General features: G+C 33.0%; 1 protein-coding gene across 7 annotated transcripts in view; it reads right to left on the reverse strand.

Moving 5' to 3' along the window:
* Positions 1-6,203: 6,203 nt before the first annotated feature.
* Positions 6,204-17,955, reverse strand: part of LOC142339293 (synaptotagmin-7-like) — an 81,453-nt gene continuing 69,701 nt past the window's right edge. For all 7 annotated transcript variants that reach the window (XM_075389211.1, XM_075389216.1, XM_075389210.1 and 4 more), the window contains 2 exons: positions 11,841-12,041; positions 6,204-6,408 (listed from right to left, as the gene is read on the reverse strand). In XM_075389211.1, coding sequence (XP_075245326.1) covers positions 6,253-6,408; positions 11,841-12,041 — 357 coding nt within the window. In that variant the 3' untranslated portion in view covers positions 6,204-6,252. The remainder of the gene's footprint in view (positions 6,409-11,840; positions 12,042-17,955) is intronic.

Here is a 17,955-nt window from a genome sequence, read left to right on the forward strand (position 1 = left end):
GAGACCAGCAATTATTGTGCATTTCTCTTCCGTTTAATAAAGAACATCGAATATAGACAAAATCAAAAATTACTTTAGACGTTTTCGCGAAAAACCCGTTTTGTAGTTAGTAAATAAATTACGAATTCTTTCAGAAAGTTAGATTTTGTACACTTGCACCTCCACATGAAAACACTGATGTAGAGTGTCAAAATAGAGTCAGATAAACTGAAAAAAAAACAAATTAACCTGTACTTCATTAGAAAAGATATGGGACCTTCCATAACAAGGCTTGGTAACGAACAAAAAAAGAAAAAAAAATGGCTTAAATTTTGAAAAACAAATAATTTCAGAGTATTGAAAACCATTAGATAGCAATTGAAAACGTCGACTACGTTTATGATCACATACGTTTTTATATGAGGGCACTAGGATTTTAGTTATTCATTTTTTTTAGTTTACAAAAAGAACAACAAATCGAAACAACAAACAAAAATTCAATTAAAACTTGCGAGAAGACGCTTCCGAAAACGTAAAGCCAAATTTTGCCCCTCAAATTATGTTCAAATGAGCTTTCAAACGCCAATAATGTAGATGCGGTATATGACCTCCCATTAGTGAGAATAGGTAACAAGTACAAAAAAGATGGAAAAAAGGAATAATTCAGTAATACTTTTGTAATTTTTGTAGACAATTATCTCAAAGTCATGAAAGCCATTAGATCACAACTGAAAACATCCAACATGTTTATGATACCACACAATTTCATGGGATCACATTTAGGCTGGCAATATTCAGTTTTGTATGCGGTCAAAAAAGAATAACAAATAGAGACAACAAACAAAAGTTTAAAAAAAATTGCGAGAAAGCGCTTCGAAAACTGTAAACCTATATTTTGCCCCCCAAAAAAGTTCAATTGAGCCTCTCTTGAATTCCAATATTGAAGTATACAACCTCTCATTATTGATAATAGGTAACCAGTAGACAAAAAAAGAGAATAAAGGGGCAAAAATAAGTAAAATTTTTTTACTTTTCGAAAAGAATTTTTTTCAAAGTCATGAAAGCCATTAGCAAAAAAATTAAATTGATTAAACAATTTGGTCTTCTCGCCAAAAGAAAAACTTGAGACCAGCAATTATTGTGCATTTCTCTTCCGTTTAATAAAGAACATCGAATATAGACAAAATCAAAAATTACTTTAGACGTTTTCGCGAAAAACCCGTTTTGTAGTTAGTAAATAAATTACGAATTCTTTCAGAAAGTAAGATTTTGTACACTTGCACCTCGACATGAAAACACTGATGTCACAAAGAACCTGTAAATAAGTTGACTAGCTAACATATACAAAAAAAGACTTAAAATGCGATTTAATTTTTTTTTTTGAAAACAATTGTTTTCTAAGTCATAAAGCCATCAGCTATCTGCTCAAATCAAAATATCGGCCCATTTTTCCCTCCAAAGATAGCCAATGAAATCTGTAATTATCCAGCAAAGATCGTACAACTAAAATGACGAATTAAAAACGAAGGTTAAAGACAATTGTAAAATATTCAAGTAAATTTTTAGAGTAAGCTGTGTCGAAGCCGTTAAAACCATACTCCCTGCCTTTAATGTCTTGTCTCCATTCAATTGTGCCTTTTCAACGCCAATAAAGTAACATCTGAACTGTCAATTTTGTGAAAATGTGACAAAACGAGAAAAAACCTGAAAAAATGGGCCAATGCCTAAAAACCGAAAAAATTTGCGAAAACTAGTTGCATCAAAGACGGAAAACAATAACTTAACGCATATTACCGCAAGAAAAAACTTAAATTTTTATTTACTGGACAGAAGATGAAAACACCAAGAAACATTCCTTCTTTGCTGGCACTAAGCAACAAGTTGACCATATAAAAAGAATAATTGTGGCAAAGTTCAGTAAGTCATTTTTATTCAAAAAACAAACGTTTTCAAATGTCAAAACAACCATAACTTTTCCCGAAAAGAAACAAAATAATTAATTTAGAAAGGTTGAGGAAGCCAATTAAGACTATCAACAGTGCACGTTGCTTTGAATTTTTCTCTTCTTTAATTAAAATAAGAAAAATGTTTTTTTTTTAAAACAAAGATCAACTGATTACAATCCGAAACGTTTTTCGATGGTAACAGTCCAAGATTTGACCAAAACCAGCTGTGCTATTGCTGTTTGTCCATTAGGAACACTAAATTGCTTCGAATGTAATAGATCTTGATAATTTTTTTAGTTAAAAGATCAAAAAATTTTTTGCTGCGTATTTGAAAAATCATAGAGTAAAGGGAGCAAAAAACGGCGAAATTTAATTCCAGACTACTCTCTATAGAAGAGGAATTAGAACTGACTCTTTTCGAATAAGAAAGAATTTTGTTAGATGTTTTTTGGGTATTCCTGCAAATTTTTATCAATGTGGACTAAAGTAGCTTACTTCGGGCACTTTTTGTTGAAAGATGCTGAAATTTGAAAATTTTTAGCCAAACATGTTAGCAAAAAAAAATTTAATGAAAAATAGTAAACAAAGTTTTGTTGGCTCTCAAAATAAAATCAACAGCTTTATTGTTAACAATTTTTACGAAAATTGACGAAATTTTAAGCAAAGAGTCCTGAAAAGATTAACAAAAATCGGTCTAATATTCACAAATCGGTGTAAAATTCACAAAAATTAAAACCACGATAACTCGGGTTAGAAAACGTAATTGAAAAAAAAATCTTTTTAATTCCATACTCTACGCTGGACGGGTTTTTTAATGAAACAACTCTCAACGATGAATATATCGATCGGCCAAAACTGTCCTGAACAAGAAAATCCTATTTGTTTATATAATTCCTCCCCCCCACAAGTGGGGTCGGATCAAATATATGTAAACTTAAATCAAAAACATGTATCTTATGTATCAAAAATAAAAAAAATATACAGATATAAATATATATATATATATATAAATATATATATATATATATATATATATATTATATATATAGATATATATATATATATATATATATATGTATATATATATATATATATATATATTGTGTCTAAGTATGTATGTATGTATATATTTTTATATAAAAACAAAATTTCTTGAGTTTCTAATAAATGTCAAAATTTGGTGTTCTTTGTTCTGCTTCCACGTAATCTATCTGGGACCCAATATTATTCCTCTGTGCGAATCTAATAGGAGTTTAAATTAAAAACATAAAAATTCTTATTTTTTAGAAGTTATTGCATTTTTTTGCTGCTTTTTATTCATTTTTTCCAGATTTGTTGATATTGCTAAAAATGTGACTCAGTGCCACTAATGAAATGTCGCATTAACTTCCCTAGATGTTCTTGTTGTTATTCTTGTCATTGCTGTTGTTGCTGTTGTTGTTATTGCAGTTGATTTTGTTGATGTGTTGTTTTTTTTCGTGAGTAATAGGCAGCAATTGACAAATACAGATAGAAATTTTTCTACAATTTTTTTTTTTCGAACACCAGCTACCACAGTTGCTCAGTAACCATGCAAACCTTCATTACAGTATACAATTGATGGCCTACAATCTCATGTTGCTTGGGCTTGATTTTGTTCAAACACCTATTTGTATATAAAATCAAAAATAACTTGTAGTTTTTAAAGATCATGATTTGTTCATCAATTAAGGTATTGGAACATTATTAGCAAATTAGAACTTACCACGGATAAGTGCGAGCTACGATCAGTCAAAAGCAAGAAGAAAGTTGACAGTTTGATCAAGAGGAGCTGTGTAGACGGAATTGAAGTTTTAGGAGCTACTACAGGATCTGGAGCTTTTGTTCCCTCTTGTTGACTCAAACGCGTTAAAATGTTAGAGAAACTTCTAGAAAATTTAGCATATGTAGACGATCATCAATTTGCTCTTGGTTTTTTTGGGTTTTTGTCTTGATGCTCCCAAAATGGTCTACTCTTTGCCATGCAATTCTCCTTCGGACAAAAAAAGATCCTACAAAACTTTGATTCAGTTCAGCTTGCAATCTTTGAAGGTATTCTTGGAGTTTTGATGTCAGATGCCTCTTGGGACTAAGCATGCCTTCCAATCAATAAATCGGTGTAGGAACAGGACGATCAGCGGACCAAATTAAGGCTGCTTACATGTACTCCGTTTTTTAATCCTCTTATCATGTCGAAGAATTAACAGGCCATAATCCAACTGAAGTTATCTCATTTGTTAAGTCAATTGAAGAACTGGGCGAAATTGCCACGGCACGTCCCTCTCAAACCTCTCAAAGAAAAATTTAGGAAGAACTTATTAACTAAGCTATTATTAAGAACTTGATAACTCAGCTACCGACAACTTGTTAGGAAAACAAAGTTCCATAAGAGAAAAAACTCGTTTGCAATCTCTTTATCTCCCGCAGTCTGGTGCCTGGTTGTCTGTAGCCCCCATTTCAGCTCTGGGCTACATTTATCTTCTAATGAGTTCCGTGTTGCTCTCAAAAACCGTCGGTGTGAAAAATTGCACGAGAACGAGAGAAAATAGCCTTTTTTGTAAACCTGGGACTGTAAATGTAATGGGCGACTATGCTGTGTCATGCCATGATCGTGATGATATCATCTCTCCTCATAATCGCGTACGAGACAAAATTATATCAGCTTGCACGGGAGCTCTTTTGTTTCTCATCTATGAACAGAAACGTTTATTACCCGACAATTCCTCCAGACCGGGCGATATGATTTACCTGGAATGTCGTTCAATCAGCAGCTTTAGACCCTTCTCCGTCACTTCTCACTTGCCCTCAAGCATCATTGTAAATGCGTCGGAGGAGACTGGTTTCGCACTGTCAGCTGCTGAGGACAAGAAGTACGAACAACGCGCCAGAAATGTAGTGAAGTCAGAATTCAATTCATTCCTCTGGCTTTCAAAACGTTGGGAGGATTTTTAGAGACAGTTCGTAAGACCCTTCAAACGAATAGCTACTCTGACTGATAACAAAAACTCGCAGCCGGCGGGGTTGTCGGTAGCTTTCAGTAGGTTATCTCAATCAGTCTCTGTTGCAGCAAATTGGGGGTCTGCAATCATGCTCTTTTCAAGGGATGCTAGATTGTAGACACACATGAAACGGGAGCAAATCTCCTTGTTCAAGAAGTTGAGAGGCGAGTCGGCCTTGAGAAGTGTGTCATCCATGAGCGGGGGCAATCTTTACTGATATGTTTTTGACTCGCCCAATGAGTAGGGTGATCAACGTTTAATGCTTTACCATACGAGTTGTAATTCAGTGGCGGGTGAAATGTGATTGCCCAGAACAGGAAGTTTTACCGCAAACAACTTTTCCAAGAAGGAAGCGAGTGTGATTGCATTGGTGATTCGGGTAGAACTCGTGATAATAACAATGATCTTTTATGAACCAAGTTTATCTGATTGTAAATTTTGACTCTTAAAAAAATATTAGCAAATATACAGTATGATTTTCCTTGTTTGATCTTTTCACAACTAATATTACAGCGCCAACACCTTCAACTAATATTGCTCTAATATGTGGAATTAGGCGACAGAGGACAAAGATTATCGCCAGTAACAGTAATCGATCCTATGTCGCTATATCTCACACTAGATGCCCCTTTTTACATGCAATAACATACGTTTTGTGGATTAAGGGAATAAAATGAACAAAACGGTGCACTTCATTGGTTAGAAGCCTTGGCTCATAATGAGCGTGGAACTTAACTTGAAAACAACTATCTTTCAAAGAGCATTTTGCAGAAATATTATTGCTATCAATAAAATTACTCAAAACAACAGAACCTAATGAAACTCTCATCACAAATTACAGTTCAAACATGAGAAAAAAATAAATCATGTTAACATAAACACCCCAGGTCAAGTTATTTCTATATTAGCACTGTAGGGACCAGTGGGACTCCAACCCGGGTACCAACTATCACAGTTCTAAAAGCCGGCGATTTCTCTTCATGTGATGACACGATTTAATCGCTTCTCTAGACAATAAATACATTCAATTTTTCTCTTGAAAATTTATACACTAAACATTTAGTCTAGGTTGATCCTGAGTTACTGGTTTTAATGGCAGTTAAGGTCCTGTAAAGGAAGGCCAAACTTAAGCTAAATAATAATCATAGATTTTTCAAAGTAATTTGTATAATCATTTCTTTCTCGCAGTTATAGATAAACATATTTTTCTAAAATTGAGAGAAAACAATTATACACATTTTGATCAAAATTTTCATTGGAGTAAAATGTTAACATGATTTTAAAAAGGTCATTTTTGTTTTGAAAGGGGGTCAGTCGACGGATTTGCTTTTTATATCATGCCATTTGGTAATGGATTTTCCCGGATTCCCAAAAGTCTCTTTCCAGTGTTCTTCAGTTGACCTCCCACTGTTTATCCCCAGGGATATTCTCCCAATTTCATCGTCCCACTTCAGTTTATCGTAGTCCTGGAACAGTTTTTCAACAAGTCAAACACTTAACTTATTTGTGATAAGAGGTGTGTTCTCAAATCCAATTTCCTAAATCTCTTTAGATTTAACTCCATAAATGGTTCAATTCAAATATAGAAAGATTAATTTTTTCACCGGGTATAGTGATAAAGTTTCTCAGGATATTGATTGATATTGAATCCAGACTGACCATTGAGTAGGTGATACTATCGTCCCCGAGGTCAGGTGGTCGAAATATGATTCGACAATTATTGCCTGAGAGGGGGGGGGGGGGTGTTACACTCCCAGACGTTAATTACAGGGTCACAACTATACTTTTGTTGCGCTCTATCTAATCATAGGACTGCATAATCGAATCATGTAGTCCCATTACGCTTGAATAAATCGCGCACGATTGAATCATAAGTTCACTATTTTGCATCATAACTGCAAGTTTGAGTAATCAGCGCCTGACTTCAAATCATAAGTCCACATAACGCATCTGATAAAATGTGCCTCAAAGTCCCACAGAATTTTAAAAATTTTCAAATACATTTTTTATTTTTTTACTGTGAGCTAACTAAAAAAGAGAGCTCAGGTAACACATCAGCAATTTGTTTTGACATTTCATCTGTTATCATTGGGAGTTTATGTCGCTTATTTTTTCAGCTCTTGTGACAATTGTGTCATGAAAAAATATGAATTATAATGCAACAAAAGAGTTTCAATATGTATTAAAACTTTGTCTTGTAAAATCGAAGTCACGCAGTTTCCCACTGTCTAGATAGTCAGATTATAGTCGCGACTTCTCTCTCAGTCTGTTCATTGGAACCTTAGTCTTAAATTGCCCAATTTCGCTCATTTTTGCACAGAAGCACAATTTTGAATCATGTCATCTTCTTGCCCAAGCATCCGATCACGGACAAATTTTTATCTGGATCACAAGTTCTGGTCATAATCAAACAGTTGGCCAAAATCTTTGAACTTCCAATTCATAGTCGCGAAATTTCGAATAGTCCCACTGGATCAATTCGAAATTTTGTCGGATTAACGCGTTTTGTCGGATTATTTCGCAGTAGTTTGCGCTAATGCGAGCTTACTCGATTCATGACTCATGTTTTGTCTGGACCGTCTAATCATGGCCGATAATTGTATAGATCAAATGACTCATATTTCTCCCACCTGAACCCGGCGTCGTGATCATGTAGGCGTTTGTGTTAAGAACGCGCAAAAAAACTGCAAGACTTTAGAAAATTTGAACAAAATTAAAAGCAATCTTTGTAATTTAAACATTCTGCCGCCCGACATTTTTTGATTTTAGAGAAAAAATGAGAGACTACCCTCCAGAGTTAGAATTATTTGACGACAACAAATAAGACCTGTAAAGTGCCTTTAGTTTTCAAGCCGTTACTTTGAGAACGCAACCCAAGAGCATATATCTGTTTAAACCGGAATCAAATGCGGTTCGATCAAAGGTACCATCAAAAATGTCTCGCATAAATGGTTTGGTTAGTCTTGAAAAAAAAACACTTTTAATCCCTATTTGTATTCAGAACGATTGTTGCATTTCTCTTTTATGTTTTAATTGACAAGAATAGAAAAATGCTAAAAATTGAAAAAAAAGCCATTTTCATCACTAAAATATATCCAACGTAAGTTTGAAACAAGGTACAGGAAAAGCGAAATCAAATTCTTTCAAATTTCACATAATTGTTCCGACCCTCTTGAAGGGGGAGGAACTATATACTCAACTGAGTTTTTTTTTGTTCCGTGAATTTTCGCCGCTCGATATATTCATCGTAGAGAGTTGAGACTGGTATCATTAGAAAGCTCGTCCAGCGTAGAATATGGAATTAAAAAGATTTTTTTAATTTTCGTTTTCTACAGGGAGTTATCGAGGCTTAAACTTCTGAGAAAAGAAGAGTGAATTCACGTTGTTTTTATTCACATTTTCCGGAATTTTTGCCTAAATTTTCGTCAATTTTGCTAAAATTTGTTATAATTTTTAAGAATAGTGTCGTTGATTTTATTTTTGAAGACGAACAAGCATTTTTGATTGTTTTGATTTAACTTTTTGGTCAAAAAATCTGGATCACCTTATTAGCATTCAAATTAAAGCACAATTGAACAAATTAAAATCCTGAAAGATATAAATCATCGTTTTAATGGCCTCGAGGCCTCTTTCTTGAAGAAATCAATTGAATTTTTTAATTTTGTCTTAACTGTCATTTATACTTTGTCGTTTCGGTCGTATGAAATTTCCTGTATAGTGATAGCTTTCATTGGCTTTTCATGGAAGAATAGAAAAACCGATATTCTGATATTAGCAGATAGCTGATGGCTTTTATGACTTTCAAACCCATCGTTTTCCAAAATTAAAAAAAAACTCTTTTAACTTCGCAATTTTGTTCTTTTTATGTTTCTTTTTGTAACCTAATCTCGTTAGTTGATTACAGGTCAAATATGACATTATGGGTGTCAAGGGAATAAAAAGGATTGGTGTCCCAAAATCTTTTTATTAAAGATTTTGTTATGACCTTACTGGCTTCGACACCGCTTTTTCACAAAAAAAAATTAAATTAATTTGATTTTTGTCATATTTGACGTTCTTTTTGTAGATGCAAGAAATATTCTGGATAATTACAGGTCTCGAGGGTTTCTTTTTCATGAAAAAACGACGATATTTAAATAGCTCTTTTTGTAATTAATGCCTTTCATGACATTGAATGTAATTTTGTTTCGAAAAAAAAATTAAAAGTATTACATACTTTAGCACTTCGCTTTTTTGTCTACTTGTTACCTAGTCTTACTAATGAATGGCCACGTACTACATTATAGCTGTTTGAAGAAGGCGCAATCAGATAAGTTTTGAGTGCCAAAAATTGGCTTGACGGTTTTGACAGCGTTTTCTGGCAAGTTTCAGTTGAAATTTTGTTTGTTCTTTGTTGTTCTTTTTAGCCGCTCTAAAAAATGAATAAGGTCAGGTCCTAATGCCCTTCTATAGAAGCAGTGATAATCGCAAATTTGTGGTAATATTAATTTATTCCTAATGGTATTTATTACTTTGAAGTTAATTGTTTCAAAAAAATAAGTTAATTTTTTTTACTTTTCTTTTTTTGTTCTTTTTTGTATAATTGTTGCCAAACCTTTTTATGGACTGTTCGCATATGTTTTCTGGTGACTTATAAGTTATTTTTGTTTAGTTTCAGGTTTATCTGACGGTATGTTGACTTTGTTATTAAATTTAGTTTTAAAGAGGGACATAAATTTTTTGATGTAATTAATGTTTGTTGTTGTTGTTGTTTGATTTTGCTGTTCGTTTTGACTCGCTTTCTTAATATTGAAATATTACAGCAATCTAATGCATCAATTTTTACTCCACTGAGTTATTTGTTTTGGAGGTTGGCTTATCGTTCATACAGAATTTTTTGAAAAAGACTTGGGCTTTTTTGGGATTCGCAAAAAATAATTTTTTGTGTAATGGTTTTTCTATCTGTTCCTCATTTGGTAGACAATTATGCCAAAATTGTGGATGGGCGGGGTCGGAACCTTATGTGCCATTGCACATTACCGAGCCGCCTTGTTTCTTTTCAAAAGGAAGCTTTCTGCTGTTGTTATTTCGACTTGTAGGCAATTGGCTTACAACGCCAAATAAGCAATTTAATGGTTGGTATTTGATGGTAAAACAAAGCAAATGGTACCTGCAATAATTTCAAAAAAAAATCGGAATATAACTTAACTGGACAGCTTTTTTGAAAAAGTCTTGAAAGATTATTTTCTGATCAAACGAAAAACCTCGGTTTTCAAATCATAGATAGCGCAAAGGAATTCCTACAGCAGGTACATTTTACTAAATTATCAAACAGATTAGTTTTATGTAAAACCAGTAACCGATTTGATTGGTCAAACAAATTGTTTTGGTAAAAAAAACCTTCTGACTACTACGAAGGCCACAATCTCTACAGTAAGCAGAATAATTCAAATGGTTTTTTTATTTTCTCATTTTTTTATTTAGATTCTCATAGTAAGAGAAAAAAGCACTCCGTGAAGTTACGGAAAAAATAATTTGAAAGTAAAAAAATTATAGTGTAGTATTTGGTATTTTTATCTGGTTCAATTTTTTAATTTTTTGTCAATTCATTTTCTAGACTGTAAAAATTATTTGAGAAAATACAAATTTTAAGTATAGCAAATTCTGGATGCGAAACATAATGATAATTGATTGTACTTACTTTTTGCCGAAATTTTACAATCGAAAGACACTAAAAACAGAGAAAGAAGAAGCCGTTCAGTTTAAATGCTACGCACGTAGTTAATTTGACAAAATCAAGCCCGTAAACTAGAACAAAATATTCGTAAATTATCCTATTCTACTTTTTCTTCAAGTGTTTACAAATCCAGTAAATAATCAACAAAAATACAAAAAATAGCAAAAACAATGTGACCTCGATTTCAAATTTAACGCTATGAACTTACTATTTTCTAACTATTGATTATTTGATTGCTTATCTTGTTATTTTTTCTGAAAAGGCGAGACAAAATCTTTCTTACAGCCCTCCATAGAGTGGATGTTATAAGTTTTAAGCCAGCCTCATTTACGTTTCAAGTCAAATAGGGCCCACTAATATCTTTTTGACGAAGTTGATAAACAGTACAATTAAAACCCCAAAGAAAACTGTCTTCATCGTTAAAGATACTTATTGAATGCTCCTCATTTCTCGAGGAAAAAATTAAAATCTACTTATTAAGTTCTTGACTTCTCACCCCCCCCCCCCCCTTTATTTGCACATCCAAGACGATGGTGCCATATTTTTGCATAATGATTTACTATGGAATATTATGACAGGTCCTCTTTAATTGGGGGGTGCATAACGTACAGGAGTCACAAACGGATAAGATTGCACGTTTTGAGTTAAACTTTCAAAATGTCTATATACAAATAAAAATGCTTTCAAAATAACCATTTTACTTTTCAAAAAAGTTTGAAATAAGTTTGCCTTTCTTTCGCCACAAATCTTTTTTTATTGAAATGTGCTCGTACTGAACAGGGCACTTGTATTCTGTTATCTGATTTTAGCTTGATGTTTTGAAGACTGTCAATTTAAATTGCTGTGACAAATTTTTTTGGATTTTAAATTAAACACCATTTTTAAGCAGAACATACTTGGACATTTGACAGCTATAGTGCCTTCAACCTACTGTTCTTTGAACATTTCGGGAGTTTTACTACGTTTATGAATAAATTTTCTTCACCTTAAGGAGGTCAATATACAAATATAGAGCAACACGTTCCTTTAGAAGAGTTTATGTGAAGGTATGCTTTGTGTCGCCTTATTTTTTGTACCCTTCTGCTCCCTGAGTTAACAACTGTTTTGATGTAGAGCTTCTAGTGATGATTCTATCAGATCAATCGTCCTTACTGTAATAAAAATGTTTGAATTTATACCAACTTTGACTTTGATTTCTAGTCCCAGCAGCCGGCTGTTGTCTACGGGGAGCTGGAATGGGAACGACTCCTCAAATACAGCATCAAGAGTGTTGAAGAACTTTTGGGTCCTGTGTCGCATGTGAACTTTCCCGTTGTTCATAAGTTTGATCACTACATACGGATCTGCTTTGCCTGTCACGTCCATGCTCTTCAAGTTACGCACCTAAAGCATTTGAACTTAAGTTACATTTTATTAAAGAATTGACAATTAAATTGATTATCCAGCACATGGTCAAATGGTCAAAATAGTAAGTTTCGAAATTTATGTTTCTTTTTATAGTATACAAGGAGGCTCGTTAAAGTGCGTTTGCACATGATGTTCCGACTCGCGCTCATCTACATTCTTGACATAACTGTTAACCAAATAAAGAGGTAATCAAAAATAGATCTTTGAGTTTAAAAAAGCGTTACACAAACTACTAAATGAATTATATAATGTCATTCCTCATTACAGCGCTCACGAGATCTCACACCATTAATAAGACTACAGGAGAAAAAAATAAACAACAAAATAAGAGAAAAAATTACTGTAAAAAGCTCCTAGTAACAACGTCAAAATACTATCAGGAAAAACGTTATCTGCAAACTTCCTTTTTTGTTACTACAAAGCAGATGGGACTTTATGCTGAAGAGACTAGGTAAAAAAGCTGCCAAAAGAAACAATGATGAGGCGAAATTTAAAAAAATTAACCATTATTTTTTAAACCAAATTTATACAAAAGTTTTAAAAACCATTAATTTTTAACGAAAACATTTTTCATAAATTTTATAAAAAAAGTCCTACAAAAACCCATAAAATCTCTCTTTGGTTAGACTAAGCCACAGAAACGGACAATAGGTTTAAAAAAATTGAAAAAAAAACAATTTGAGAGAACACAAACTATTGAAGCCAACAAATTCTTTCGTTGTTATCTGAAGGTTATGTTTTATATCTCAAGTATTACTTAAACAAATTAAATTAAAACTATAGTGAAAGGTTAAGTATGTTAACTTGGGCCTCATTTGAAAATCATTGGGATCTGTTATTACGCGAATGCGCTTAAGAAGAGAAAAAGGAACACAAATATTGACCACTAACAAAACATTTGTGAAAACGCATATTGTTCAACAAACAGAAATTCAGTTACAACGTAATATCAATGGCCACTTTAAGAATTCAACTAAAAGCAGTGGATGGAGCCACTCAATGATGAGAATTATATACAAGCTGACAAAAATAACAACAAAAACTAAAAAGTTTAAAAAGCGACTGAAAACAAATATTATGATAGAGTTTAGGGCTGTTTGCTATAAACATAGGGCATTGAATAACTTCATTCGTTGAACACTCAGTTGGAGTCTTATGAGAACTCTCGGCTCTTCACGACTACATAAAAAAGAGCAAAAAATTGCAAATTAAAAAAACTGAGAGAAAAAAGTGTCGAAGCCATTAAAAAGTGAGGGAATACTTTTTGGTTTTCGAAAAACTTTTCAACGAAACTAGAATTCTCTTTGTAACAGAAAGTCTTCAAAAAACGGACAAATGTGACTAAATGTATTAAAAGCACGGAATTTTGAGAAAACCCTTATTATCGAAGCCATTAATTTCATCAGTTTTCATAGGAAATCAAGAAACAATAAGTTATGACAAGTTATGAGAAGAAATTTGTGTCATTCCTATATCATCAATAAATCATCACAATAACTCGTATAAATAAGAAAACGACCATAAATACAGGCAAAAACCAAAAATTCAGTAGAAAACAGAAAGTCGACAGCGTCGAAGCCATTAAAAGCATTAATTTTCATGTGCAAACTTAATCTAAGATGTACTGAAATAATTCACTATGCCAATGAAAACTGTCTATAATAGCATAATGTCATAAGAATTCAAAAAGATCTAAATTTTGAAAAAATGAACAAAATTTAAAAAAATATGAAAAGGCTTGGGATCCAAGTCATAAGGACAACAGTTTGAAGATAAAGCCGCTAACGAGATTGATTTTAGTTGCAACAGAAAGCCTGGGGACCTTTTCACTAGTGTGACAGACTTACAGGTTACAGAAACAAATATAGGGTTGATTGATGTTCAGAAATTTTGTTTTGGAAAAATTATCTTTAACACCTGAACAGCCATTAGCTGTCCACTCAATTTACTACACAGTTTTAATTACTGATCTTTGAGAAGCCTATTGCAGTTTTAGTCAACGATTCTTTGTCAAAATACCGCACAATTTTTTTCAAATCTCAAAAAATTACGAAAACTCGAGTGGGAGCCATAAAAAAATGTGCGATTCCTTAAAAACGAATTATTTGTTCTCTGGGCATCATTTGACTGTAAATGAGGCTGTTGATGAATAGAAACTACAGTTGAAAAGTGATTAGTCTCCAAGTGACTGACTTGAAAAAGATTTTTTAAAAAAAACATATTAAATTGTTTTCAAAATATCAGCTCTCAAATGGAAATCGATTTTTTTTATTGTAAACTTTCCTTGGAGACCAAAACTACCCTTTTCATGGCCTTTTGTCTGTTAGAAACACAAGATTGTTTCATTTGTAGCATAAAATGTAATTTTTAATTGATATTTTTAGAGACAAATCTTAACTTGAGCAAAAAAAGTGAACAAATTCATGCCCAACATCACGTTTTCACGCAAAATTTTAATACTTGATAACTCCTTGAAAATCACGAAAATCAAGAAAATTTTTTAAATTCCGAACTCTACGCTGGCGAGCTCTTTAATGATACTACTCACATTTCTCTACGATGAATATATCGATAAGCCAAAATTGTCTGAACAAAAAAAACCATTTGAGTATATAGTTCCTCCCCCCACAAGTGGGGTCAGAACAATAATTATGAGATTGAGGGAGAAACAGTCAGTGTTCAATAAAGTTTCCAAAAGTTTATATTTTTGAATAATTGATGCAACCCTTGATTTGATCATTTTTTCTTCGTGTAAGATCCCACAAAGTTCTCACGAATAGACTAACTAGTACTGATCATATTATGCGTCGTCTGGCTAAGATTTTGTCAGACTTTTCTATTTTCTGTAAGACTGTGTAAGATCTTATCACTTTTTGACAATAAAAAAGATGTGTCAGGTCTTATACTATAATGGGATCTTTTTCCGTTTTTGCCCCCTGTACGTTATGCAACCCCCCCCCCCCCCCGTTTGCGCACCCATTTAGCTGGTGGAGGGCACAAACGGAAAAAATCCGTAAAATGGTTCCAATCTATCGGATCTTACGCAAAAAAAATATATGGCCTTACAATATGAGCCTCAGCAGCAATCTTCAAAAAAATCGTGCACAATAAAAAAATTTTTGATAAGCATCTTATCAGGAATCAAACAACAAAAATTCTTGAACCACTGCGACAGTTTATAAATGATTTAGCAAAATGATTTGCACAATATCGCATATACATAATAATCAACCAGGGCGTCCATCTATTTTAGCAAAAAGTCCAATTGCACTGACAGCAAACTAAATTTAAACTTAAGTAAAATAGAAGAAAAATAAATGCCGTTTTTTAACTAAAACATGAGCCCTTTGACTAACAATTATAGATATTATTCAGAATTTTTCATGTTATCTATACCGGACTCAAGCCACTCCCTTTGATAAAATAAATGTACGTTATTGTTTTTGCGCTCACATTGTTGGTTATTTATAACTTTTTGTTTGCTAGAACTTTGTCGGGTTTTCTTCGAATTCAGTAGGTCAATGTCTTTATTGGTCTTGTAAAAAAAGAGCCAAGCTCAAAATAAAACCAACTAACTTTATAAACGCATATAGCGGGACCTTCATTTTGAAAGAGTCTTGCAAAAATTGGTAGTTAGCCTGCAAAAAACTTTATATTAAACGGTTAGTTGAATATTGCAATATGATACTATAAGTTGGGTAATTCTGCTAGTTTCTCATTGGGAATCGATTATAAAGAGTTTTCGAAATTATGTACCGTGCTCGTATCTATATCACCGACCGGTTATTATCGCCATTGAGAAATTATCAAACTACGAGGCGAGGCTAAAGTGTTGGATAACTTCGAGAGGGCGATAAAAACTGTGTGGGATTTGTTAAAATGATGACACGTTGTGATTAAAACAGTCGCATAACTTACGCCACACTGCCCTAATGATTAGACTACGAGTAAAAAATTCGACGTTAAATTGTTATTTTGGTAAGTTATACGTAAAATGTTATCGCAATGAGAGTTGATTGAAAGACGCATACCAAAACCGATGAATAATAAATGCTAAGTGCTTGAAGCATAGCATATAATTGCTAACTTAACATCAATTTGAACCCAACGAAAAAGTGGCTGCCCAAACTATTTTCTGTTACATTTTGCAATATTATCAACGATTAATAGGCCTTTAGTCGTTTAAATTTTGCAAAAATACCAAATTTGGATAAAATATTTTTTGACTAGATAATCACATTTTTAAATGCAAAATGTTTCTAGCAATGTGTGATTCATGAAGCAACAAAGTTTTAGATTTACAAAAGTAAATCACAAAAAATCAGTGAACCACAATAAAGGCATATTGATTTATCAAAAATGATTACTAAAAGTAGTTAATTAGGGATGGTAATTAACTGTTAAATAGTTAACAAAGTATAGATTCTTCTTAGTTTTAATGTTTCAACACTAAATTTTTGCTGAAGACCCTTTCTTTCGGAAAACATATATGTCATATACCTATTAATTATATGACGACTGCGAAGCTGCCGACAATAAAGTGATCCAAGGTTACAATGTATAAAATTCGTGTAAGCTATCTTTGGCAACGATTTTCTCCTTTTAAAAAATGACAAATAATCTGCAAAATCTGAAATTGTTCAATCAACAGAAGAGCAAATTGGTGTTTACAAATCAATCACACATTTAAAAAAAATCGATCAAAATTGAGCACAAGAAGAAGATCGGCGCTGACACATGATTTAATATGTTCAATTATTCTTAAAAATAATATCGCGAAACTATTGACGTTTCGTAAACATTTTATTTGCTAAGTGTCAGCTTTTTATAATTTTAAGAACTCAAAGGTCTCTAAAAGTTCATTTTGAGCTCAGACGTTTTTTTTTCATTAGCATTTTCATTAACTCAAACGAGAAACATTAACGTTATTCGCAATTCTTTACTGTAACTCTGCACAGATTTTGTGTCACAAGATCTGGCTAGAAAAAGAGTTTTTCAATGGTAGCACCTCGTAATTTCTCGTATAATCTGATGAAATCTTTCTCAAATAAAAATTACCTGAAACCAAATATTTCCTTCAATCTCATGGTGTGATTGATCAAACCGTGCACCAAAAAAGTTATACCCTCCCTATGCGGAACGTGGATCGTGTAAAATCTGGAAAAACTAATGCGAAATAAATTTTGGATGTGTAAATTATCAAATGTTATACGCTAAAATTTTCCAAATCTCTATTTAAAAAAATTAGCTGCGCTTGCTTTTGCTGCAGTTTACTTTTCAGTATATCAGTTTCAATAAATTAACAACAGATTTTCCACTTAATACGAGAGACACAGTTCACATCACAAGAAAATACTAAAATTTCGCCCACAACTTTTAACCAGGTGAAGTTGATCCCAGTTAATTAGAGTACGATTAGGTCACCTCGACAAACTAGAACTAACAAATTAGAGCGTACTGAAATATTATGTAACAGTTCATAATCTGTAATTTGAGTTCTACTTATTCAAAACTCATTACAAAACCTCCTGCTTTCTGCCACGTATAATAAACCAGGTTAACCTTTTGTACGATGAAAAACATATTGGGCTGCCGATGGAAATTTGAACTGGCCACAATTTTTGAAAGGTTCCGTATTCGTATGCGCATATCATTGGCAATTTGTTAACATTAGCAGTGACAAGTAATGAATGAGATTTTTGGAGCTCATTTATCTTGTATAGCCCTTGGCGTCCTGCATTCATCGATATATGTATACATGCCATAATAGTCTCCACCCGCAAAAAGAGAGAAAGAGGAAGAGATGGGGGCGACTAACCAGGTCCCAGGGGATTCGGAGTGAGAGGAGGTTTATGTTTGTCTGTTCTCCTCTTCTCGTATTTATAACTTA

The sequence above is a fragment of the Convolutriloba macropyga genome, chromosome 5, assembly GCF_964194025.1.
Source record: "Convolutriloba macropyga chromosome 5, txConMacr16.3, whole genome shotgun sequence".
Taxonomy (NCBI): domain Eukaryota; kingdom Metazoa; phylum Xenacoelomorpha; order Acoela; family Convolutidae; genus Convolutriloba; species Convolutriloba macropyga.